This window comes from Crocodylus siamensis, chromosome 4 (assembly GCF_052110815.1).
Source record: "Crocodylus siamensis isolate JL-2025a chromosome 4, ASM5211081v1, whole genome shotgun sequence".
Taxonomy (NCBI): domain Eukaryota; kingdom Metazoa; phylum Chordata; order Crocodylia; family Crocodylidae; genus Crocodylus; species Crocodylus siamensis.
The window spans coordinates 199,904,693-199,929,039 of NC_143398.1; the positions used below are offsets into that span (position 1 = coordinate 199,904,693).

Below are 24,347 nucleotides of genomic sequence, written 5' to 3' on the forward strand. Positions count from 1 at the left end.
TGATCAGGAAGGTTTAAACTACTCCTCACCTTTCTGTAAATTTATTTAACATTGAAACCTACTGGTAACTCTGTAATGAGATGCACCTTTGGTAATTATTTTAGCAATAGAATGAGTACCCAAATATACATGCCACCCCAAAGAGTAGGCTCTGGAGGATAGAAGACCTGGAGTGGGGAAGATGGGCTGAGACAGGAGGATGAGGAAAGAGTACAAATAAAGAGCAGAAATAGTGATAATACTGAGGGGAAGTATGTTTCATTCCCAACATGAAGCTGAATGTCCACCTACGGATATTAACAAACACAAAAGAGAACTATAAACTGAGTTACTGTATGGTGGTCAGATTCCACATTTGATGTTCAGTCCTGTCTTTGGAAATCAACTGTGTACAGAGAGTAGGAATGTATTCTTGCATTTGTATCCTGATGCAGAGAATATTAAAAAATGAATATCCTCTTTCTCGTATGACACCCTTTTAATGCCTCATATTTGATACAAGAACAGTGAAAGTAATGATGATTAAATAATCTTGTTTACTTGTTGGATATGTTCATGTTCTGTTTCCTTACATATCTCATTCTTTCACATACAACATTTACAAAAGTAAAATATATTAATATCTTCAAAGTGCCTGAGGTACCCAAGAAAACTATCCCAAAAGAAAAAGTACATGCTGTTGTACCTAAAAAGCTAGAACCTTTATCAATAAGATGTACAAGTCATCATAGATATTACCCTAAAAAATATTTGTCTTATTTTCTTGACATTTACTTTTAATGTAATTTATCTCTTCTATTCGCCAACACCTGAGATTTGCAGATTCTAAGTATAGTTGTACTGAGGGGATGCCAAATACTTTGCTTACTGGCTCTATTAAGCCAGAATTTATAATTCTCTGATATGCTCCATGTATTCAAACTAATCAGACACTAAAACTTTATTATTTAAATAATAATGGAATATTGAGAACTTTCCAGATTTAAAATAATATAAATTACAGCATTGCTGTGTTCATGACTGCTTACAAGCAAAGGATTTAAGAGATGTAAGCTCCTCCAGGTGCAAAAATTTGCTCATACACAAACAAACATATATAAACACTTAACATCATGAAACATAAACTCAAAGGCACAAAGATAAACAATCAAGAGATTTAAAGAAAATTAGATCATTAGAAAGAACCAAAAGGAGAAAGGGAATATATGTGGGGGTGACTGGTAGACAGTACAGAAACCAGAAGTAGCTACAAGGAAGGAAATCTCGGAGGAAAAACAGAGACACAGAAGGAGAAGAGAAGAGAGAGTTCAACAGAGAGAAAAAATCAGATGGAAGGGTGAGAACTGATAACAGTGTTGCTGACTGTGGCTCTAAACAAACAATGAATGAGAAAGGAAAGGTCTAGGATTGTTCCTACACAAATATTCCTACAGAAACTCTGTTGCAATCAGTGGGGCTATATTTAACTTACTTCATGCTAGGACACAGAAATTATTATTGAAAGGAAAATTCAGTTTCTCAGAGAGTGCATTTGACCCCATGTTGTTGTGTGTGAGAGAGGCAGAGACCAAAAGGACTTGAAAAAATCAAGGTCTATGTGATGTGTGTCATTGTTTGTTTAATGCACAACTTTGACATTCAGTAAACTAAAAGATACTAATATCTTCAAGTGCCTGAAGTACCCAAGAAAGTTCTGCCAGAAGAGAGACTGCCTGTTCCTGCACCTAAAAAGCCAAGCCCTCCACCAGCTAGAGGTACATATCAACAAAAAGAAGATACTTTGTCTTGTTCTCTTAACATCTTCTGTCCAGTCAGTTGATTTTTGGCTGACTTTTGTAAATGGTGCTCTTTCCATAAATTGCACTGATTTAGTGTGTCAGATTTAAACCGTTGCCATTTTAAAGTTTTGGAGAGCCCCATCTTTTTTTGCTTTGTCGGGGCTTTTCTTGAGGTTTTGTACATTCTTTGTCAAGTGGAAAATAAAGCAAACTAATATCTTTAAAGTGCCGGAGCTACCGAAGAGAGTTGTCGCAGAAGAGATAGCACCTGAGGTTGAACCTGAAATAATAGAGCCTTTTGCTGAACCTGAAATACCAGAAGCTCCACCAGCTGAAGGTACATACACAATGTCATCAACACATTCCTGGGAGTGCTTTATTCTGAATAACTTGAATTTTATACTTTGTCCATCCATTTTCCATTCATCTGTTCATGATTTTGACTCATTAACCCGTTCACAATCTGTTTGAGTCTGTGTGTCAGAAAGGTGGGGGGGATAGGAGGGGAGTGAGAGAGATGGACTCCTGTTCAGCAGAAAACTAGAGCACATGCCCAAGTGCTTATCTGTTTTTTAAGTGCATGTCCAAGTGCTTTGCTAATAAAGGCCAACCAGAGAGATTAATTGATGTTTGCCTATGATATCCATGTCTTTCAAATGTGTGTGATTTATGTTTCATTCTAGCTTGTAATGTTGAGTACACATCTTAAACAATTTTAAAAGTAGGGTAAACTAATATCTTTAAAGTGCTTGAAGAGTTGGAAGAAATCCCAGAACCTGTCCCCGAGGAAGAAGTGCCTGTCCCCGAGGAAGAAGTGCCTGTCCCAGAGGAAGAAGTGCCTGTCCCCAAGGAAGAAGTGCCTGTCCCCGAGGAAGAAGTGCCTGTCGTTGAGCCTAAAAAACCAGAACCTGTGGTTGAGCCAAAAAAACCAGCACCACCACCAGAGCCTGTGGTTGAACCGAAAAAACCAACAGCACCACCAGCTAAAGGTATCTATCATCATTGACACAATCTTTTCTCTTTCTCCAGTGTGATTTAACACACCGTGTCTATGGAATTTATAAAGGGTACCTGGGCTATGGACTTCCCTGTGAGAGAAACTAATCCACAGTTGACAATTATATCTTGAATGGATTTGACATCCTTACCTTTTATATCTTATGGTTCTTCTTAATGATTCTTATACATCTTTACTGTTCACAAAAGTAAAAGGAAATCATATCTTTAAAGTGCCTAAGAAGCCGAAGAGAATTATCCCTGAGGAGAAAGTGCCAGAATATAAAAAACCAGAACTGCGTCCTGTACTTAAGAAAACAGAAGCACCCCCTGATAAAGGTACATGTCACCTGCGCACAGAGCCGGCCTTGGGGAAACTAGTGCCCTGCATGAACTCATATTTTGGTGCCATCCCACCCCATGGCCATGAGGGGTAGGGGGAATGCAGATGCCTTGGCAGGTGGCCCCTTCCCTGGCTTGTCCTTTTCCTCATCTGCTGTGCTGCAGAAACCCAGCAGCTATCAGCCTGGCCTGCTGCTGTCTTAACACGGATGTGGAGCCACTGCTGAGGCCAGGAGAGATCACAACACCACTTGCACAGATGCGTGGCCAGCCCCAGCTAGGCATGGGGTGGGGAGAATACAGCTGCCTGGTCAGGTGGCCGTATCCCTGGCTCTTTCCAGCACTGTGGGTGACTCCCTGGCCCCATCATGGGGGGTGGGAAATGTGCTCCCACAATCGCCTGCACTCCCCAGACTGTCTCCTCCTGAGCAGTAGCTGGTGGCGGGAGGGCGGGGCAAGGTGGCATGGGCGGGGGTAGAGCACTGCTGCACGGGGGAGGAGGGCGCCCCTCTGAGCATGGTGGCCTGGAAAGTCATCTTTATCGCCCACCCATAAGGGCAGTTCTGTCTGCACAACCTTTTCTTCTTCTCTTGGGCAGTATTTTAGCATATTTTTTCCTGTGTACTAGCTGAGATTTGTAAATTGTAGTCAGCACATGAAATGTGTGTGAGTGACTGATCAGTGGTTGAAGGCTGTATCATGACTGTTTTTTATGTCTTTGTTTTTCATTTTTAATAGTTCTTAACAGCTCTTTCATATTTTATAGTCTTAATAGTTATATATATACATATATATATTAACAATTTTAAAAGTAAAATTAATTACTATCTTTTAAGTGCCTGAGAAACACAAGAAAGCTGTTCCAGAAGAGAAAGTGCCTTTTGCTAAACCTAAAAAAATAGAGCCCATCAGTGTACCAAAAAAACCAGAACCTCCACCAGCTAAAGGTACATATTACCTTCAATGTCAATGTGAGAAGGAATTATTGTCATCTTCCCTTGAACCTTATTTCATATATTTCTATCCTGTTTTTGTTCAGACATGCCATTTATAGATCATATTCATTGCCAAATTATACTGTGTATGAGTGAGTATGTGCGTGTTTGTGCATGAGAGAGAGAGTTCTATGTATCTGAAAATGGATGTTAGCGTTAATATGCTTGAGATCCCAATATTATGCAGTATATTGTTCCTTTTTGGGACAGGGACAGAAATTACACATAAACCAGTATAAGTGATCAGAAACTGATTCAAATTTGTAACACAGGAGAAGTTCAGTGCAAATAAACCACTTTCAAAATGGCCAACGCTGATTTATAATAATCCTGGATGGATGTAATATCATAATTGGTTTAGGTTAAATCAGTTTATGGAACTTCTGTCCCTGATCACCTCCAGATTCAAGTTAACTCACAGTCCCCCAGCATCCCAGGATGCTTTACACCACCCCTGTTAGCCACCCCACCCCACACACACACGCGCACACAGCCTCGCAGGGTTGACGGGCCAGCCTTGGCCCAAGTTGTCTGCTCCAGCTGAGCAGGGAGGTGTGCTGTAGCACCCTCACCTCCTCCCCCCCGCCCCCCAGCTTCTGGCCTGAGCCACTGCAGACCTGTGGCTGTATTTCCAGAATCAAAAGTGAATGTCTGTTAACTTGCTTAATGGTTTAATCTACACAGCTTGGACTAACCTGCAAAGTTTGAATCAATTCAGCCACAGGCTTTTTGTCTGTACTTAGCCTTAGTATTTTCTACCCATCCTTGATATTCATGCAAATAAAAAGAACTAATATCTTTTAAGTGCCTGAACTGCCCAAAGAACCTGTCCCAGAAGAGAGACTAGAACCGCCACCAGCTGAAGGTACATATCAACATGATATCATTATAAAGAAAAATCATAATCTTGTTCACTGAAAGATAGACTTTCATATATTTTGTCCTGTCCTTTGTAAACTACTCTGTGCTTCATAGACTACTCTAAAATTTGAAATAATATACTTTGTATTTTTAGTATATGCTGTGCCTTTTTTATTTTTTACAGTGTAATATAATATTAAAAATTAAATAATATTGTCAAGCAGCATAGGCATATAGGCTATTTATAAAAAAAAAATTTCCTTATAAATTGGGGATCCCTTCAATAAGGCTTTCAGGTTTTCAACTCACGGGACCTATTATTAAAAATTATGTTGATTTGTCTTAGCATTTTTATGTGTGGCATTGTAAATATGCAGCACCCTAATCCTCTTTTTTGTTATTTTTGTTTCGCAAGGAATAAGCTTTTTCTTTCACTGGAATCCTACATGATTCAAAAAAAATTTTCCCCATCAATAACAAAAATGAATCATTCAGAAATGTGCTGCATAGTACTTTAATTTTGTTGAAGTTCTATTAGCAGCCAGAATTGATCCAGGATTTCAGAGCCCTTCTCTCACATACACAGAATAGATCGCACAGTAGATATTTATCTAACAATTTGACCATTTTTTTAAAAATTGCTGCTAATTTAACTATAAGAAAATTTGTACATGTACTTGGCTCAGACTGTGCACCTGTCTTTGTATATTGATCTAGTTCTCTTATATGTATCTTTATGTGATTTTTGTGTAATTCTTTATGTGAATCAGTATTATCATAGAAATCTTAACTGATTGTAAATATTCTTTAAAGAACATGAAGTCACAATGATAATTGAGCCTGAAGAACCAGAACCTGTTCCTATTTCTGAAATAGAAGAGATCTTACTAATAGAAGGTATATAGAGTAGCGAGTCAGACACCTTCATTTCAAAATTGTGTACATCTTGCCACAAAGTTCTCCATTTGTGTTTGTTTTAAATATCAGTGTATTTTTCCTTACGCTGTTATGTGTTGTAAATATGTCCTAAATTCTTGATTCAGTTTAATATACATGACGTGATTTTAAAAATATGTTACTAATTATTTTCCTGCTTCACTTTCATTATCTCACTTCATCTTTTCATTATTTTGTTTTTCTCATGTTAATATTGAGCTTTCATAATTCATAGTAGACATTCACATTATGTGCAGTCAGCAAAACACTCTTTTGGAATGTTTTTTCATGTTTCCATTAAGTCCCGAAGTCCATTAGAAGTAGAATTAGACATCTTGTATATTGTATGTTCTTCATCTGACTTTTATGAGAATAGGTTTTTACTAAAACTGCCTGCTATCATTTAAAGAACCTGAAAAGAAGATTCTTGAAAAACCAAAACCACGGGTACCTATTCCACCGAAAGAGGAAGTTAAGATGGAAAAAGTTCAACTTAAAGGTATAAGAAGATGATAAAACAAGTATTAACAACTTTACTTAACACTATAACACTATAACTTATTCACGCTTCTTGAAAAGTGTGCTTTTCTTTAGTTTTGAACTTAAATATTTCTTTTTTTTACTTTCAGTCATGAAATTCTATACTAATTGTTAATCTATTATGACATTTCAGCAATGTCTGTCCTGTAATTTTGTGTGGATTTTATTCATGATTTATGAAAAAGCTATATATTTATCTTAAACTGTACTACATATCTGAAAACATATTCTTATTTTCATTTCTGTAGAAACAACCCCAAAGCAGTTCTCTGGTGCTGTTATGCAAATTAAATCTTAGGGCCACTCATAGTCATTAAGGATCCTCTTACAACTCTGCAGTTATTCAGAAAAACCTTAGTAGTTTGTCTCTCCTGTTTTCTTTCTTTTATGTAATTACTGTAAATCAGTTATTTGTTTCTTCTGAAGCAAGGATTTTCCCCTCTTTTTTGTACTAGTTTTGCTCTCAGAATATATGAAGTAAAAATCAAATGTATTTTCTTTAAAGCTCCTGAGCTGAAAAAGAAGGTTGTGCCTGAGAAGCCTGTGGAGGAGCCAACCAAAGTGGAGCTCACTCCTGCTAAAGGTATCTAGCAGATAAAGGGAAATTTTATTCTCATTCCTCACTCTTCTGGGTACTCTTGGCATTCTTCTTTTTCTTCAGTATGCTCCCAAATAAGCTATTTTTATTTGGAGTACATCGCCAGCCTATAACCAATCTTAATTGTACTCTGTTTGCTTTCTTTCAGTTCTGATACAAACTCACATTTCTTTTGCATGCTGCAATTCAGGAGATGCTAAAGAGCTGAGTAGGGGAAGGGATTAAAATAGGACGAGTCCTAGAGAGATCCATGCAGAGTGAAATAAATATGTTTAGGTTATTTAATATGATTTTTAAACTGCATTTACTCTATTGGTAAAAAAAATCTATTTTTCAGAAAAGAATGTGATTATGCAGTTTTTACTCAAGTGAAAACATTCTTATGAACCACACATTGAGTGTAGATTAGATAGGAATTTTAGCATTGTTCAAGCACCCACATATAACCATCTGTATTAAGTTGAATTTAATTCTGACAGAGAGATTTTCCATGTACGTAAGTGATCAAGCATTGTGCAGTAAGCTTTGGAGACTGCCACCTTACAAACATCTTATGGACTTATATTTTGTTATAACTACTTAAGGATTAATGTAAACTTCTCATATCAGTGCAGTCAATGTTGAAACAGATGACGCTTTTGTTGTGGGATTGGGAAGTAAGAAATTTCCAATGGGAGACTGGTTTAGATAAGCAGTCTGAGGCTCAGAGTATTCTTTTTAGCTGATTCCAAGCTATGAAACTCTATAATGAAAATGGCCATGGAACAGAGAGGGAGAATAAAAGATGTTTGGGGGCTTTTGCATTTTCCTGATTTTGTTCAGATCTTAGCAACTTAGATGACATGATCCTAAAGAATAGCATAGGCTGACAGTCCAGCCGAAATTGATAGGTAAAAAATTCACAGCAGATCAAGGATGAGATCCGCTACGTTGGCAACAAAAACAATGTTATCATTAAATCTTAATTTAGAATGTCATAGTTTTTCAGACTCACACATTTATTTTGTTATTTTCCATAAAAATCCCTAGTTCACCATGGATCATCAAAACAAGCATATATAGTTGTTATAGGGAGAAGTATTAAATGAAACATTTTTAATAGTTTCATCTCTGTTTTGAAAGCTTAGTTATAAGTCAGCATTTGGTTTAGGTACCTGCATAGTTAGTTGTTCGTTAGCTGTTATTACTGGTACAAACTTGTATTTAAATTTGAAATAATATTCTTTCAAATGCCAGGACTTGAAAAGAAGGCGCGCAAACTACTTCCTGAAGTTACTCCTCCACCAAAGGAAGAAGTTATTCTAAAAAAAGGTACAGTAATTTGGCCATGATATAAAAAAGAAAGCATTTAAATCCACTCAGTCGTGTTCCTAAGTAACGCTAACTAATGTTCAATTCTGAGAGAGAGTGTGGTTGCATGCAGAATAGCTTGGAAATCCAGCCAATCCAAAGGATCTACATGGAAGGCTGAGCAGAACATTGAAAATCCTTGGCCCGTATCCCTAGGAAGTCTTCCTCTTCCTCTCCATGTTGTGCTTTGTCCTCTTCCCTTTCCTCTCCACCCCCACCAACCGTACAGAGTTCATACTTTCTTCCAGGGCAGAGAACAATGATGAAGCCTTTCCCTAAAATTCGGGGCTCTCAGCCCATTCATAATTATTTGCTCTGGAGAAAAGTAGCAATAGCTCCAGTTCTTTATATTGAATTCTATCTTTTAAACTAATATAAATCAAAGATAGATTTTGAAATCGTTTCACTAATCTTTGTTCACTAATGCTTTAAAATCTAAAATTCTTTCTCTTTAAAGTTCCTAGAAAGAAGCCAGAAGAGGAAGAACCTAAGCCAGAGAAAGAACCTAAACCAGAAGTAAAACCAGTGCCTAAGCCAATAGAAAAGATTAAGAAACCTGAAGGTATAAATCAAGATCACACCCATATGCTTCTGGGAAAAGATCCAAACAAAATCCCACTTTTTAATAGTACTGTGAGGTTCAGTATCCAAGCCTAGATTCAGATCAGAATTTTACAGATGGCTTCTTACTAACAAAATGTAGAATCAAAACTCTACTGTAAACAACTCCCAATTCAGGACATTTGAAACAAGGTTGTGGATGTCTATTTCTGTATCTAAGTTTTCATTTTATACAAGAGATCTTTTAGAAATATTTTATAAAGTAAAGACAACTATAACAAAGTGCAGATTAAAGTGAACCCATAATTCTTTCAGGTATGATCTTGTAAATACTTTTCCTGTTGTCTGTTTTCTTTTTCTAGTTCAACTGAGCCTTACTGCTAAAATATATGTACCTTAATCCCAGAGCCAAATGGAAATCTTTATTACAAATACAGAATTTAACACACTTTAAAATAGTGAATTTACACTAGTATTAAAATGACATTAGCTAATGTGTTTAGGAATTCTAAGCATTTAAACATATCTTTCAAAATAAAAATTGATATTTTTTAAAGTCCCAGAAGTGCCAAAGAAGAAAATTGAGGTACCACCTATTACGAAAAAGGAGAAACCTGTGCCTGAGCCACCAAAAGGTATAAACATGGAGCCTTCTTTTCCTGATTGCTGAAACTAAACTGCATCCATCATTGAACATCCTGTTAGAGGAGCTAAACTAATATCATGCAGACATAACTTCTGTGTCTTTATTATCTTCTTTGCACTCTTTCGGATCTTATTTTCTCTTAAATTATTGAATGCTTGAAAAAGTCATCTCTTTTCCAGTGAGCAACCTGTATCTTACTTTATGAATGTTTACCTTTGCTGCTTGCCAAGATAAAAAAATGCAATTAGAAAGTTTGTCTTGCATTAACTTTGAGTTTTAGAATTTCATAAACATATCCCACTTTGGCAAGATAACTTTGCAGCTTTTTCAACAAGGTTATGACATGTATACTAATTTATTTGTTTTTGTTGTGTTTGAAGAGCCAGAAGCTAAGCCAGCTATTCCACGCCCTGAACCTGAACCAAAACCTGCAGTAGGTAAGAGCTCTGTAAACAAGAATACCTGCACACATTGCTATAAATCTTGTATTTTATCATTGAACAATTTCCTGGTAAAAGTATGTTCAGGAAACTATTAGCACCAACAGGAGTAAATATATGCTTTCCAGAACATTTCATTAAAAGTTGTCTAGTAGTTTTAAATAATTATAAATTCAAATAAATGAAAACATTTACATTCTTTTTACAGCTCTGAAGTCCCCCAAACCACCAGCAGAACCAGCCCCTGTTGCAGCTCCAGTGACCACACCAGTGGTTGGAAAGAAACCAGGTATTAATACTGATTCTGCAAAGTATTTAACAATTTGTACTGCTGTTCTGCATCACATACTCAGATGACTAAATTCTTAAAAGAGAACAGGACACCTAAGGGCTGAATCTACTTATCATTTATCATTTTTAGCATCCCTATAGTCCTTCATCAAAGAACAGGATCTCCTTGTGCTAGACACTGAGACTCACTTAATAAAAACAATCTCTGTTCTGGAGCTGTAGAAGTAGGTTGAGTCTGTGCTTTTGTCTTTGGGGGATGAAATAGGTTTCTTTATTCACTCTTACGTAATGAAATATATGTGTTCTGTTCATTGTGTGCATTTTGTATATCCTGTCCTACTTTTGATTTTATTGTATGTCTATTATCACCTGTAGCAAGTATGCTATATTTAGGTTCAAGCTTTTCTGTTGTACATACATGTTGTGGATTGCTGTGTTGTTTTATTTTCCAGTCTGCAACTTGTCTTTCTGAGTGTTGGCAAAAAGTGACACAAGGAGAAAAAATTTCCAGAATTAATATTTTTTATTTAATCTGAATATTATAATAACATTCAAAGGCTTCAGGCAAGATTAGGGACCCAGAGTGAACAAACACACTTGACAATTCTATTCCTGCCTGAAGTGCTTACAAATTAAGAGCATCATTCACAGAACTGGTGCACACAGTGTACCCCATCAATACATAACTAAACCAAGAACCAGGAAAGCCTCATTTTTAAATGAAAATATAGTTCATGCTGTTTACTCTTTCCTTGACCACTTTTGAAGCCTGCTAATTTGATATTTGTTTGCCTATATGGACAGCCATTTAATAAGAGCCAGATTGATACCATCAACCTGTATCATATAGCTTATCAGAAAAGCACTAGAGAACAGAATCTTTATACTATGACAAATCTAAACTGGATTTAAACTTGTAAACTAGAGGTGAAAGCTCATCACCAGTTCAGCATAAGAACCAGTCCTCTGTGTTATTTCTGTCTTTTATTTTTATCTTTGTTTTGTGAATTTTGCGTTCTGAAAAAGTGTTCTATGTTCATTTTATTTCAGGTGTAACTTGGACTTTTATCTTAAAGTATCTTATTGTTTCTACTTCTTATTCTGATGATATTTTAACTCTCTGTAAATTAAATGTGAAACCTTTGTAGCTTCAGAAAAGCCTGATGCACCACATATACTGAAGTCGAAAAGTAAAATGACATCCCTGGATGATGACAAGATTGAATCACAGGTGTTAAGGAAGGTGTCTCCTACTGATGATCAATATTTGTCTTCAAAAGAGAGTATAAGCCATAAAGTGGCTGGCAGGGATACTCTAGAAGAAGAACAATTTGAATTAAAGATATCATTTGAAACTAAACCAGAAGATGGTCAAAAGGAAATGCCTCCTAAACATTTTGTAAAACTTGCTGAAGGAAAGGAACCAAATATAGCACATATAATTTCACAAAAGATTTCTACAGAGCGAGATAAAGAAAGGAAACCTGAAATAAAAATGAAATTAGATGAGGAACCTGAAGCAGCTGACCACATTGAAAGAAGTGCCATAGAAGAAAAAAAAGAGAAAATCAAATTAATAATTCACAGGGAAGATGAAGATGATAGATTTCCTGATGAGTCCAGTATTCTCCTCCGAGCAAAGGAGAAGATTCCTGTGCATGAAAAAGAAATTGAATTATTTTCCCTCCCTAAAGATGCTCCTAGAGAGCTTGATGTCCTGATTCAGAAGCAGAAAGACGTTCCAAAAGAAGAGAGAAAAACCAAAATCAGTTTACAACCTGAAATGTTTCCTTTAAAATATGAAGAAGAGGAATCTGAAAAAGTTCCACTGGATGAATCCATGAGGGACAGTGGCAGAAAAAAGAAAACTTACCAAGAAGAGAAATTTGGTATCAAGAAGCCTGATGTTTCTAGAACTGGGGAAACTGAAATTCTTGGCAGAAAAGTAAAGAAAATTGAAGCATTTGAAAAAGAAGAGATGGATGAGAATCTGCACCTAGATTCTTTGGCATTCTCTGAGGATATAGGAATAGTATTGAAAAAAGACAGAGGCATGGCAAGTCCCACTGAAGATGAGGAGATTCCCAGGAAAAAGCCTGACAGAATTTTTACAGATTCACTTCTCAAGCCACAAGATACAGAACTGAAAACTGATGAAATTTTTTTTGCAAAACAGAAGTCCATCAAAACCCATCATGAAGAGAGAGATTCAGAACCATTGTTGACTGAGCAGGTATCTCTATATGAAAAAGAAGTAGGAGAAAGGATTATTCCAGTGAAGAAAGTCAAAACTCCTTCTAGGGGACTCTTAGATAAAGATGAAATTGGACATTTTAAAACCCCTGAAATACAAACAACAGAGAGAGAAGAATTTGAAACTGTGATTCCAGGGAAAGGCAGGGATATTGAGGAATCTTTGGGAGACTTTGAAAAATTAGCAAGAGATAAGATAAGTGACAGAACTGTAACATTAGAGAAAAGCCCTATTCGAATGTCAGAAGATGACAAAAAGCCGTTTGAAAAAGTTCGGTTATCTCCCCGAACCACTAAGGATGAAAAGGGAGAAATACTGGCCCCCAAAAAAGTGACCAAACCTAAAACTGAAAAACATAGATCTCCTTTAGTTATAGATACATCAACACTTTCTGGAAGAGAAGTCTCTGCTGTTGAAGACATACCAGATGAAAAGTCAGCAGCTAAACAAAGAAAGAGTTTGCACGTCACAAAGAAATCAGAAAAGAAAAAAACTCCTACAGACAAAAAGGTGTCTGGCAAAGGAATGCCTGTAAAAGAAGACATGCCAGTTTCCCAGAGCCTGGGTAAGACTATTACGCCAACAAAAAGAAAAGAACCAGCTGAAGAAGGAAGAAAAACCTGGAGCCCAGAACTGGTTCATCTTACTGACCAGGATGATAGCATCAAGGACTGGGATTTGGAGGAATTCAGGGAGATGCAAGAAGTTGTGGATGGTTCTGCAAAGTATGATGCAAAGCAAGGTGAGGAAAGCTGCTGCTGAACTCATCCACAGAAAGTACACATCACATGCTTTGGGAGAAACATAATTTATCTTCATGTCTGCCTTCGTCTTTCAGCACCATTCATATTCCATCCATCATCTCAGTGGCCTACACAGGCATTCAACCATCCTGCTACTTGTTTGTCTTCTCATGTGTGTACTATGTGAACATATATCCATGTAACTTGTACTCATTGTCTTAGTCCTACATTGTTTTAGAGGTAGTTTAAATCATTGCTGTCACATTGTCATGCAGCTCACATCCATTATTCATACTATTGTTTCATTTTCCCATTTATTGCATTTAAAATCTGTGTCCTTCCTCCTGACTTTGTTAAGGCATTAACAACAATTATTTTACATATACAGAACACTTGATAATAGGCAGTTTAGTGTGGCAAATATTTTTGTAAGTCAGAGATGACCTGTCATTACTTGTGAATGGCCAGGTGTAGCAGATGGGTCACCCCTAACACTCCCCTTTAACATGTATTTAATTTATACAACTTATATTTGTTAGTTTAGTTTGTAAAATATGTATTATGTTTAAAAATGGATGTGACTTGACAGAAATACCTAGGCTACTGACTGGTGGCTGGGTCAGACATGGGCTTTTGGCACTAAATAGTCAGAACCAGTATTTTGTGGAGACAATGAAATTTGTGTTTGTTGTGAACTTTGAAATGACTTTCATTTCAAATGACGATTATGAATCAGGGAGAATGTTATTAGTGTTTCTTTTCAACTTGTACTTAGATTTAGACATCTCTGTGGCATTTCAGTAGCAATGGAAGGATGGGTTTGTGCATGTTACATGGTAGATTTTTCTATTGCCATCCTTTAAGAAATCATTGATTTCATAAGTTTTGTGGCATTGTTCAGAGCTGGTGGTTACAATTTGTTTAATAATTTATTGTATTGGTGTATTTGTTATTTTTGGCTTTTTTGTTTTGTTTTCATTGGATAAACAATGTTAACTGAAAGTTGAATGACTGTGAATGACTGAGTCTGACTGAGACCAAGATTGGGATTTATTCTAAGACTGGCTTTAGCCAGTATGTTAAAGCTGTACATTAAACTTAACATACAGCTTTAGCCAGTCTTAGAAAACAATGGAAATCCACTACTTGCTATGGTAAAAGAGAATAGAGGGACGCCTTGGTCTGACTCAAGCAGTTCTTATGAACATTTTTGACAAAACACATTCCCAGGAAGGAGGGTTTCTAAATTATCCTTTTCAAAGTTTACCACAGGATATGCAGCTTTAGATGCTTGACTTCAAAGTATTCATCATATCCTTCAAAATATTGACAGTATAGGTTGTATAAATATATATGTGTTTATGTTCTCTTTGTCTCCATATTTGTACATATCTATACAGAGGCAGGAGGAAGAGAAAAATCCCATTTTGTAAAAAAAGTTGTCTTAATTTGTTACTTAGTCTACTTGAACCTGATTATTAATATGTTGCTAATACTAGTGCTGTTTTACTTCAGAGGCTAAAGCACCAAAAGAGGAACCTGGCAAAATGATAAGTCCAATTAGAGGTAAGAGAAAGAATATAACATGCAAACAACTGAAAAGGCTGCATGATTGAACTCCTAATTAAACTTAACATACAGCTCTTTGTGGTACAAATGGCATGACAGCAGATTTCTAAATTTGACTCTAAATGGCAGAACTTTGATAAAGTTTCAGATAATATGCCTTTCTTAGCTAACCAAAATTTATTAAAAGGCATAATTTTTCCTGCTTCTGAGGACATAGTTTTTATGAAACCACATTTTAAATTTTAAAATTCCCTCTGATTCAGCCACTAGCATAGAATGTGGAACTTAACTTTGTTTGCTTTGGCATGCTTATTTTAACAGATGAATGTATTTACAATGCAGATTAATAAAAATATTAAATAAAAATTCTATAGAGGTTGTCATGCAGGTTAAATACCCATAAGCATGGTTATGTTTTTCTTTGATCTGAATAAAGCAAATTGAGCTTTGCTGTGAATACTTTGTGGTCAGGGAGGAAAAATGTAAAAAAAAAAAAAAGGTGACATAAATCTTGGTCAATAAGGACATTTCAGATTTAAATCATGCATTTAACCAGTTGATCCTTTCAGCATGAAGCAAAATACCTGTGCTTTTAATGCCAGACAGATAGAGTTTTACATTGTTTAATCTAGCTTTGACAGTTCAGTTTTTATGCTCTAACATCTCTCAATTTTACAAAATTGGCAACTAAGCACCTGACTCCTTGAACTGCATCCCAGTCAGCTCAACAGCATGTATGCAAGCAAAATCTTAAATCTAGATCAGTTTATTCATTTCCACATCTGAATTATAGCCAAAAAGACACCATCACCGGCAGATGCAGAAAGGAGAAAACTAAGGCCAGGAAGTGGTGGTGAAAAACCTCCTGAGGAGCCACCATTCACCTACCAACTTAAAGCTGTGCCACTCAAGTTTGTCAAGGAAATGAAGGACATAGTCCTGACAGAAGCCGAATCTATTGGTTCTTCAGCAATTTTTGAGGTCCTTATTTCTCCCTCTACTGCAATTACCAGCTGGATGAAAGATGGAGGCAACATTCGAGAGAGTCCAAAACACAGGTTTATTGCTGATGGCAAAGACAGGAAGCTGCATATAATTGATGTCCAGCTTTCAGATGCCGGAGAGTACACGTGTGTGTTACGTCTAGGAAACAAAGAAAAGACCTCTACAGCCAAACTAATTGTTGAAGGTATTTCCTTGCACCCTGAATATGCTTCAGATTGATCAACAACTCAAAGGCTAGCTATAAAGAACAATTACAAATATTTACATTTAATGCATTTTGGGTAACTGTTGACAGGCATTCCCCAGTTTCCACTGACCTTTTTGTACTTTGATTTGATATAAATTACTTTTCTAGACAGCACTTCTTGTATAGAAGATAAAACACATTTGCCCTTCCCCTTTCCCCAGAACTACCAATACGTTTTGTGAAAACTCTTGAAGAGGAAGTCACAGTGGTCAAAGGACAACCACTCTATCTGAGCTGTGAATTGAACAAAGAGAGAGATGTAGTCTGGAGGAAGGATGGGAAGATTATCAAGAGTGTACCTGGAAAGTATGCTTTGGGTATTATTGGACTGCAGCATGCCATCACCATCACTGATACTAATGACTCTGATGCCGGCAATTACACTGTGACTGTGGAAAATACTGATGTCTCATGTTCATCTTCTGTTAAGGTAGTAGGTAAGCAATCCAAACTCTGTTTTCTCTCTTGTGATTTTAAGGTTTTTAAAAATTAAACAACCCCCCCCCCACCGAAAGGAGCATTAAAAAGATGCAATTCGCTCTTATGAATCATGCAAGGTAAAGTTGATTTAGTTTTGACAACTATATATTTTAAGACAATAGATTAATTATTATTTAATTTTGGTTATAGGGAAAGCTAACTCCTCCTATCTACTGGGTACTTAGGGGATAATTTTATCAAATAAATGCACATCCCTCAGTTTCCCCTTAGGTGGATGTGAATTACTAGAGGTGGATGTGAATTACTGGAGGTTTTTGTCAGTTCTAACATAGCTCCTTCTTAGGAATACGGCCCTCCAGAAATTTAAGGCAAGACTTTGGGAATTTATTACTCTGCATATATATATAACATCTATTATAGAGATGAGGGGAAAATAGTGCCCTGTAAACTGTATGTGCACCTTTCTTACCACTTTATACTGGTATATAGGTTTTATTTCTTAAAGGACAAATATAATCTAAATTCCAAAAAAAACCCTTTTCCCTTCCTTTTATAAAGTTTTATATAAAAGATTGATTTTATTTATTTCTTGTCTCACAGAAGTTATAAGAGATTGGTTAGTGAAACCTATAAGGGATCAGCATGTGAAACCAAAGGGTACAGCTACTTTCACTTGTCAGATTGTCAAGGATACACCAAATATTAAATGGTTCAGAGGTGATGATGAAATTCCAGCTGAACCAACTGACAAAACAGAGATCTTGAAAGAAGGAAATCGCATTTTCCTCAAAGTTAAGAATGCTACCCCTCAAGACATTGGTGAATATGCAGTAGAAATTGAAGGTCGCAGATATCCAGCTAAACTTACTCTTGGTGGTAAGGAAGATTTCTTTGGTATTATCTAATGAATTTATATGCCTACAATGCTTTATGTATTTGATTATTGCATCTATTTCCAGTCATTTAATAAGAAAAATAAAAATTTAAATTTGAACTGCTGTAAGTGATTGTCCTAAAACTGATTGATTATGTGCTGTTTTATTTATGAATTTCAGAACGTGAAGTTGACTTGCTTAAACCACTTGAGGATGTTACTGTTTATGAGAAAGAAACAGCAAACTTTGATGCAGAAATCTCTGAGGAAGATGTTCCTGGAGAATGGAAACTGAAAGGAGAAATCCTGAGGCCCTCACCTGTAAGCATCCATAAATTTATAGAATTCATTTAATATGAAAACACCCTTTATGTTAGCCACATGTGAAATGTTAAGCTCATATGCCATACCTGCCCAATGCAGAAATTCATAGGATTAACCTTTATGGTGATCAACAATTTAGACCATCTCAGAGAATTATATTTCTCAGAGAAACACATAACTTAAACTAATTTTCAAGGGTTCACTATATTACAGGAACAATAGATCATATCTCACATTAGCACAGAAATATCTAGTCCCATGTACATTGCTAGCATAGCATTAAGATAAAAAAGATAAGTGTGAAGTTGTGAGGAGTGCAAGGTCATGAAGTTTATTTTATTTTTTATTATCTCCTTTTGAACTAGTTCATTCATTATCATCAGAATATTACTCTGTACTTGGTGGGAAAGTATTTGCCATGTGTTATATAAGACTGGGATAATTTCTTTTTATGTTAATTAAGACCAGTAGTTTATATTTAGAATACGAGTTTCTCACCAAAATGTGTTGTTTCTCTAGACTTGTGAAATCAAAGCTGAAGAAGGAAAACGCTTCTTAACATTACACAAAGTCAAATTGGAACAAGCTGGTGAAGTGCTTTACCAGGCATTAAATGTAGTCACTACAGCTATCCTGACAGTAAAAGGTACATGAAATAGTACATGCTGCAAAATATCTACTTGGCCCGTTGCACACTGAGCACTTGAAAACTATTAATTTTGTTTTGTTCCCAGAAATTGAACTTGACTTCGCTGTGCCTCTAAAAGATGTCACTGTTCCTGAGAAACGTCAGGCTAGGTTTGAATGTGTCCTTACCAGAGAAGCCAATGTTATATGGTCTAAGGGCACTGACATCATCAAAATTGGAGACAAATTTGACATTATTGCAGATGGAAAGAAGCACATTCTTATAATCAATGATTCTCAATTTGATGATGAGGGAGAATACACTGCTGAAGTTGAAGGCAAGAAAAGCACAGCAAAGTTGTTTGTGGAAGGTCAGTATATCGCTAAGAAGAGAGTTAGTGTGGGGATTTATAAAGACTGCATCAACCTGAGTAGCCCATAGCCTTACAACCAATTTTTATGTTATAGGTATTAGATTGAAGTTTATCTCACCACTAAAAGATCAAACAGTGAAAGAAGGGGAAACAGCTCATTTTCAGTTCGAGCTGTCTCATGAAAATATGCTGGTGACTTGGTTCAAAAATGACGACAAACTCCACACAAGTAGAACAGTTGTTATGACTGCAGAAGGCAAGATTCATAAATTAGAAATCAGAGAAGCGACACTTGACGATATCTCTGAGATAAAGGCTGAAGTCAAGGGTTTGCACACTAAGGCAAACCTCAAAGTCTTAGGTAAATATATACCATATATGCATTTTTAAAGAAGTGGTGTCAAAACAGTGATGTTTTAATACTATTTTACATTTTGAAATATCTTCAGTTAGCAATTGCTTGCAAGTTTACTAACTGTCTCACACCCAAACTGCCATTTGTAGAAGCTGATCCATACTTCACTGTGAAATTACAAGATTATTCTGCTGTTGAGAAAGATGATGTCATTCTGGAGTGTGAACTTAGCAAAGATGTGCCAGTGAAATGGTACAAAGATGGTGAAGAGCTTAAAGCTTCCAACAGAATCTCCATGAAGACTGATGGGAAGCGCCGTATCTTAAAGATCAAGAAGGTTGGAGATGCTGATAAGGGTGATTATGTATGCGACTGTAGAACGGACAAGACGAAGGCTAATGTCAACATTGAGCGTAAGTGACCTACTGGAGAAAACTAAAAACTTTGTAACCTATTGTAGAAGAACTTGAAGGAGTACAGACAAATCAAGTACCATCCTTGTCAGGAGAGTTAGCAACACAATGGACAAATGCTCTCCACTTGGCTTTGTCTGTTGTTGGTTTACCGCTCTTTTTCTATGTAATCCAGTCATCTCTTCTATGTCTTCTTGCCATCTTTTTTTAAGTCACCTCTTTCTTTTCCCTGGCACTTAGTCTTCTATGATAGCCTTTTCTAGGAGTTTTTTTGTTTCTATCTCTTCTTAAAACATGCCCATACTGCCTCATTTCTCTTTTTCATTCTTTACATCTTTTTTGGAATCTTTGTTTTGGGTCCTGGAAACATTCAACTCCTTTTTGTGGCACATTATCTTAAATGCTTGTCATTTTCTCTTCAACTTTGTAAGTGCCCAGCCTTCACAGCTGTATGTTGCTATGAAACAGCCACGCAAATGAGACAACAAAAGCTAGCAGAGGTTTAGAAAATACGCTTCTTAAGGGGAGAATGAAAGAAGTGTGTTTGTTTAGAAGGGAGAGAGTACATTTTCAAATATGTAAAAGGTTGTTCTAAACAGGGTGGCAATAAGTTATTCTGCATGAAGACTAGCACAAGAAATAACTGACTTTATCTGTAACAAGGGAAATTCAGATTATATACTGGGAAAAAATTCTAGCTATGCTGGATCAGGTTACCTATGGAGGTACTTGCAGAACACCATCAGTGGATGTTCTTAAGAACAGGTTAGATGAACATCCACTATTGATGAGAGCACTGTATTTGACACTGCATCAGAACAAGGGAATAACCTACGTGACCTCTTAAGATCCTTTTCAGCTATACATTTCAATGCTATAGATTAAGCCAGTTATAATACATTTTTATTATTATTATTTTAGCTCGTTTAATAAAAGTGGAGCGCCCTCTATATGGAGTGGAGGTATTTGTTGGTGAAACAGCACGTTTTGAAGTTGAAATCTCTGAGCCTGATGTCCGCCCTATATGGAAGTTAAAAGACCAAACTTTAACACCTTCACCTGTAAGACTCTCTCATTGTTTTTAAGTCACAAAGTACACTTTAAAAAACAAACTGTCCCATACTAATAAGAGGTTCCTTAAAAATAATGCTTTTTTCTTCCTTAAAATCAGGACTGTGAAATAATTGAGGATGGGAAGAAGCATGTTCTTATCCTTTATAACTGCAAACTGAATATGACTGGAGAAGTGTCCTTCCAGGCTGCAAATGCTAAGAGTGCAGCTAATCTGAAAGTGAAAGGTACTGCCAATGTTTTCAATGCATTTTACAAAAATTTCTTAAATTAACTAGCAAAAAAATCAATAGAAACCAATCTTTAAACTGATAATCTTATTTTATTTCAGAACTACCTCTCATCTTTATCACACCACTCAGTGATGTTAAAGTCTTTGAAAAGGATGAAGCCCGATTTGAATGTGAGGTGTCTAGAGAACCCAAGACTTTCCGCTGGTTGAAAGGCACACAAGAGATCACAAGTGATGAGAAGTTTGAAATTATTTCAGATGGCACAAAACATTCTCTGGTTATTAAAACAGTTGCGTTTGAGGATGAAGCTAAATATATGTTTGAAGCTGAAGACAAAAGAACAAGTGCTAAACTAATTATTGAAGGTTTGTTTGTCTTATGCTTCCCTTGAAAATATACCTGATAGCTACCTTTGAATTGTTTGTATTCATAAACAATGATGCATAATCATTAATTAGATGCTTTGTTGGTATAGGTATTCGTCTAGAATTCATTACCCCCCTCAAGGATGTAACAGCAAAGGAGCGTGAGACTGCAGTGTTTACTGTGGAATTGTCTCATGACAATATCCCTGTTATCTGGTTCAAGAATGACCAAAGACTGCATACTAGCAAGGTTGTTTCAATGACAGATGATGGCAAATTCCATACACTTACAATTAAAAATCTTTCTATTGATGACACTTCTCAGATAAGAGTGGAAGCTATGGGCAAATCCTCTGAGGCTAAGCTCACTGTTCTTGGTAAGTGTATCCTCATTTTTTAAATGCAGTTTCACATGTTGTATATTATCAGAGGCATCCTGTTTGTGAGGAATGAATACTCAAGTGAGAATTAGAAATTCTAGTTTCTGATTGCTCACTTTCTTTTCTCCTCAGACCCAATGAAGAAAGTCTTACATTCAAAAGTCTGTCTAACTTTATTCCAACCATGCAGTTGGCCTGATAAAAGAAACCACCCCTGAAAAAATCCTTGCTTCTCACATAATTTTTAGACCATCATGGCTATAACCAAGCCTGACCTTAGGGAAAATGGCATCCTGGGCAAACTTGTATTTTGGCCCCTTTCTTTAAGTTTAAGTATGTAGTAGTATTAGGAGGGCTGGCCAGGGTCTTGAGGCACAGTCTAGGGAGGCAAAACAGTATGGTGCGCCAGGCAGGGAGATGGGTAGGCACTGCTGCTGCTGTGCAGGAGCAAAACAGGGACTGAAGGAGACAACACCCCACCCACATGTGTCTGGCCCAGCTCTGCCTGAGCAGCGGCTGGCAGCAGTGGGCGGTTGTGCTGGGCACTACTTCTGCTGCCTGGGTTGAGGCTTAGCCATGGCAGGGCAGGGAGAGTGATTCTGTGAATGCCTCTGTGTGTGTGTGTGTGGTGCTCCTTGACCACAGTGCCCTGGGTGGTCACTCATATCGCCTACCTGTAAGGGCAGCCCTGGCTATAACATCAGTCAAAGACTACCAAATTCTTGTTTTTAAATCTGTGCTTTGCCATAAGCTCCCTGTATGGATTAACAAGCTACTTATTTTCATTGTCTCTCCATTTCCACATTTAAAAGGTAAAAAATAATCATTTTAAAGCTTCATAGAAGCGTTGCAAAGTTTAGTTAATATTTGTACAGTTCTAAGTCATATTACTATGTTTGCTAATAGATTTTTACTGCTGTTTCAGTTTGTAAATAACCCACCATTCTGAGTTATAAGCAAGATGCAAGTGTTCTTAATGAGGTATAGATTTCACAATAGAAACATGTTTTTAAAAAGACTAAAATCATTATATGTGTATCTCAATTTGCACTTGCAGAGGGAGATCCTTACTTCACTGGAAAGCTTCAAGATTACACGGCTGTAGAGAAAGATGAAGTCATATTACAATGTGAAATTAGCAAAGCAGATGCTCCAGTAAAATGGATGAAGGATGGCAAAGAAATAACTCCATCAAGGAATGTTGTTATCAAGGCTGATGGCAGAAAGAGAATTCTGATCCTCAAGAGAGCTTTGAAGAAAGACATCGGAACATACACCTGTGACTGTGTCACTGACAAAACCTCTGCCAAACTCAACATTGAAGGTAGAGCAATTTAAGTAATATCTCTTTTAAGTTTATATATCTTGTTTAAGCTCTTTTCATGACTTATAGTAAGAGGTTGATCATGGTGGTTCTTTTGTTTTTCCTCCCTAAAACAGATCGGGATATAGAGATTGTGCGCCCCCTGCACAGTGTGGAGGTAATCGAGACAGAGACTGCTCACTTTGATACTGAAATCTCGGAGGAAGGTGTCCATGCCAACTGGAAACTGAAAGGGGAAACCCTGAATGAATCACCTGTAAGCACATTGCTGAATATGTGGGTATTTAGGGTGGGTCTGAGATATATGATGGATGCAACAACAGAGCAGGGACTCTGGAACTAATTAATATTTGTGTTCAGTAACACCCATTCGCCTTATTCTCAGAATGTTAGTCCCCAACATTCAAATATCATGGAAGTGGCTTATAATTAATTAAAAATACATTTTAAAGGCTTCCTATTTACCTTCTTTTGCACATTTGAGCTTTTAGGAACATCTGCATCACATTTTCAAGCTTTTAATTAACATGATTTATCTATTTGAAATTAATAATGAGAATTCATAATAATGTATTATGTGTTTATAATGAATTTATAAGTTATAATAACTTTACTCACACACACACACACACACACACACACACACACACACACACACACATAAATATATATCTATCCAAAGTTTAGGTAAAACACCAAGTATTAGAAAACTCATAATACAGTTATTAGAACTGGCAATATTGTGATATGGCAATCCTGATGTAAATAATAAAAATGGAAAGGAAAATATTTGCAGGTTAGAGTGGGAAAGAGATAAACATCTGTGAGAATAAAAATGAGGAATGTCTTTTTGTAGCAAGAGACAGCTGATGACTATGCTTCCTAGGATATTTCTATATTGCTTCTCCAGCAATCCTGAGACAACTTCTAAGAAGCAAGCCAACCCGCTTGCTTCCATTCCATTGCACACCGGAAAAAGTCACATGTTCAGTGTTAGAGTGACACCATACACACCCAGCAGTACCCTCAGGAACAGGGCTTCAAAGGTAGAGTGAGCTAATTCAGAGCCCTGTGCAGGAGTGGGTGGGGGCCAGAAGCAGGGAAGGGAGCAGTGCTGACTACTGTAGAGGGCAGGGGTCACTGAGGGGATGAGGGGAAGGGAAGTCTTACCTGCCCGGGCTCTCTGCATACAGAAGATAGCTGCTGCTGCCCAGATATGCTACTACTGTGCATATGCACCTACTGTGAGAAAAATGCCTGAGGTGCAGGAGGAAGAAGGAGCATCATTGTAAGTGCTCTCTGCCTCCACATGCACAGAGCTGCCTCTGTCATAGAAAAGACTCGGGAAGGGATGGCAGGGGGGTGGTAGGATTTTGTCACCCTTTCAAGCTGGTGCCCTGCTTGTCCCATCTAG

At 36.8% G+C, this 24,347-nt stretch overlaps 1 protein-coding gene across 31 annotated transcripts in view; it reads left to right on the top strand.

The window, feature by feature from the left end:
• TTN (titin) overlaps positions 1–24,347 on the top strand; it is a 274,597-nt gene that overhangs the window by 148,942 nt on the left and 101,308 nt on the right. For 24 of the 31 annotated variants that reach the window (XM_090045327.1, XM_090045341.1, XM_090045335.1 and 21 more), the window contains 29 exons: positions 1,671–1,754; positions 2,005–2,115; positions 2,525–2,767; positions 3,009–3,113; positions 3,953–4,063; positions 4,917–4,976; positions 5,786–5,869; positions 6,318–6,407; positions 6,954–7,031; positions 8,283–8,357; positions 8,854–8,958; positions 9,515–9,592; positions 9,984–10,040; positions 10,252–10,332; positions 14,847–14,897; positions 15,694–16,089; positions 16,314–16,589; positions 17,194–17,469; positions 17,649–17,788; positions 18,311–18,437; positions 18,526–18,789; positions 18,887–19,153; positions 19,297–19,560; positions 20,482–20,621; positions 20,732–20,858; positions 20,963–21,229; positions 21,340–21,606; positions 22,667–22,933; positions 23,050–23,189. In XM_090045327.1, coding sequence (XP_089901453.1) covers positions 1,671–1,754; positions 2,005–2,115; positions 2,525–2,767; positions 3,009–3,113; positions 3,953–4,063; positions 4,917–4,976; positions 5,786–5,869; positions 6,318–6,407; positions 6,954–7,031; positions 8,283–8,357; positions 8,854–8,958; positions 9,515–9,592; positions 9,984–10,040; positions 10,252–10,332; positions 14,847–14,897; positions 15,694–16,089; positions 16,314–16,589; positions 17,194–17,469; positions 17,649–17,788; positions 18,311–18,437; positions 18,526–18,789; positions 18,887–19,153; positions 19,297–19,560; positions 20,482–20,621; positions 20,732–20,858; positions 20,963–21,229; positions 21,340–21,606; positions 22,667–22,933; positions 23,050–23,189 — 4,631 coding nt within the window. The remainder of the gene's footprint in view (positions 1–1,670; positions 1,755–2,004; positions 2,116–2,524; positions 2,768–3,008; positions 3,114–3,952; positions 4,064–4,916; positions 4,977–5,785; positions 5,870–6,317; positions 6,408–6,953; positions 7,032–8,282; positions 8,358–8,853; positions 8,959–9,514; positions 9,593–9,983; positions 10,041–10,251; positions 10,333–14,846; positions 14,898–15,693; positions 16,090–16,313; positions 16,590–17,193; positions 17,470–17,648; positions 17,789–18,310; positions 18,438–18,525; positions 18,790–18,886; positions 19,154–19,296; positions 19,561–20,481; positions 20,622–20,731; positions 20,859–20,962; positions 21,230–21,339; positions 21,607–22,666; positions 22,934–23,049; positions 23,190–24,347) is intronic. The other 7 variants (XM_090045345.1, XM_090045346.1, XM_090045347.1 and 4 more) reach the window with 4 other exon arrangements.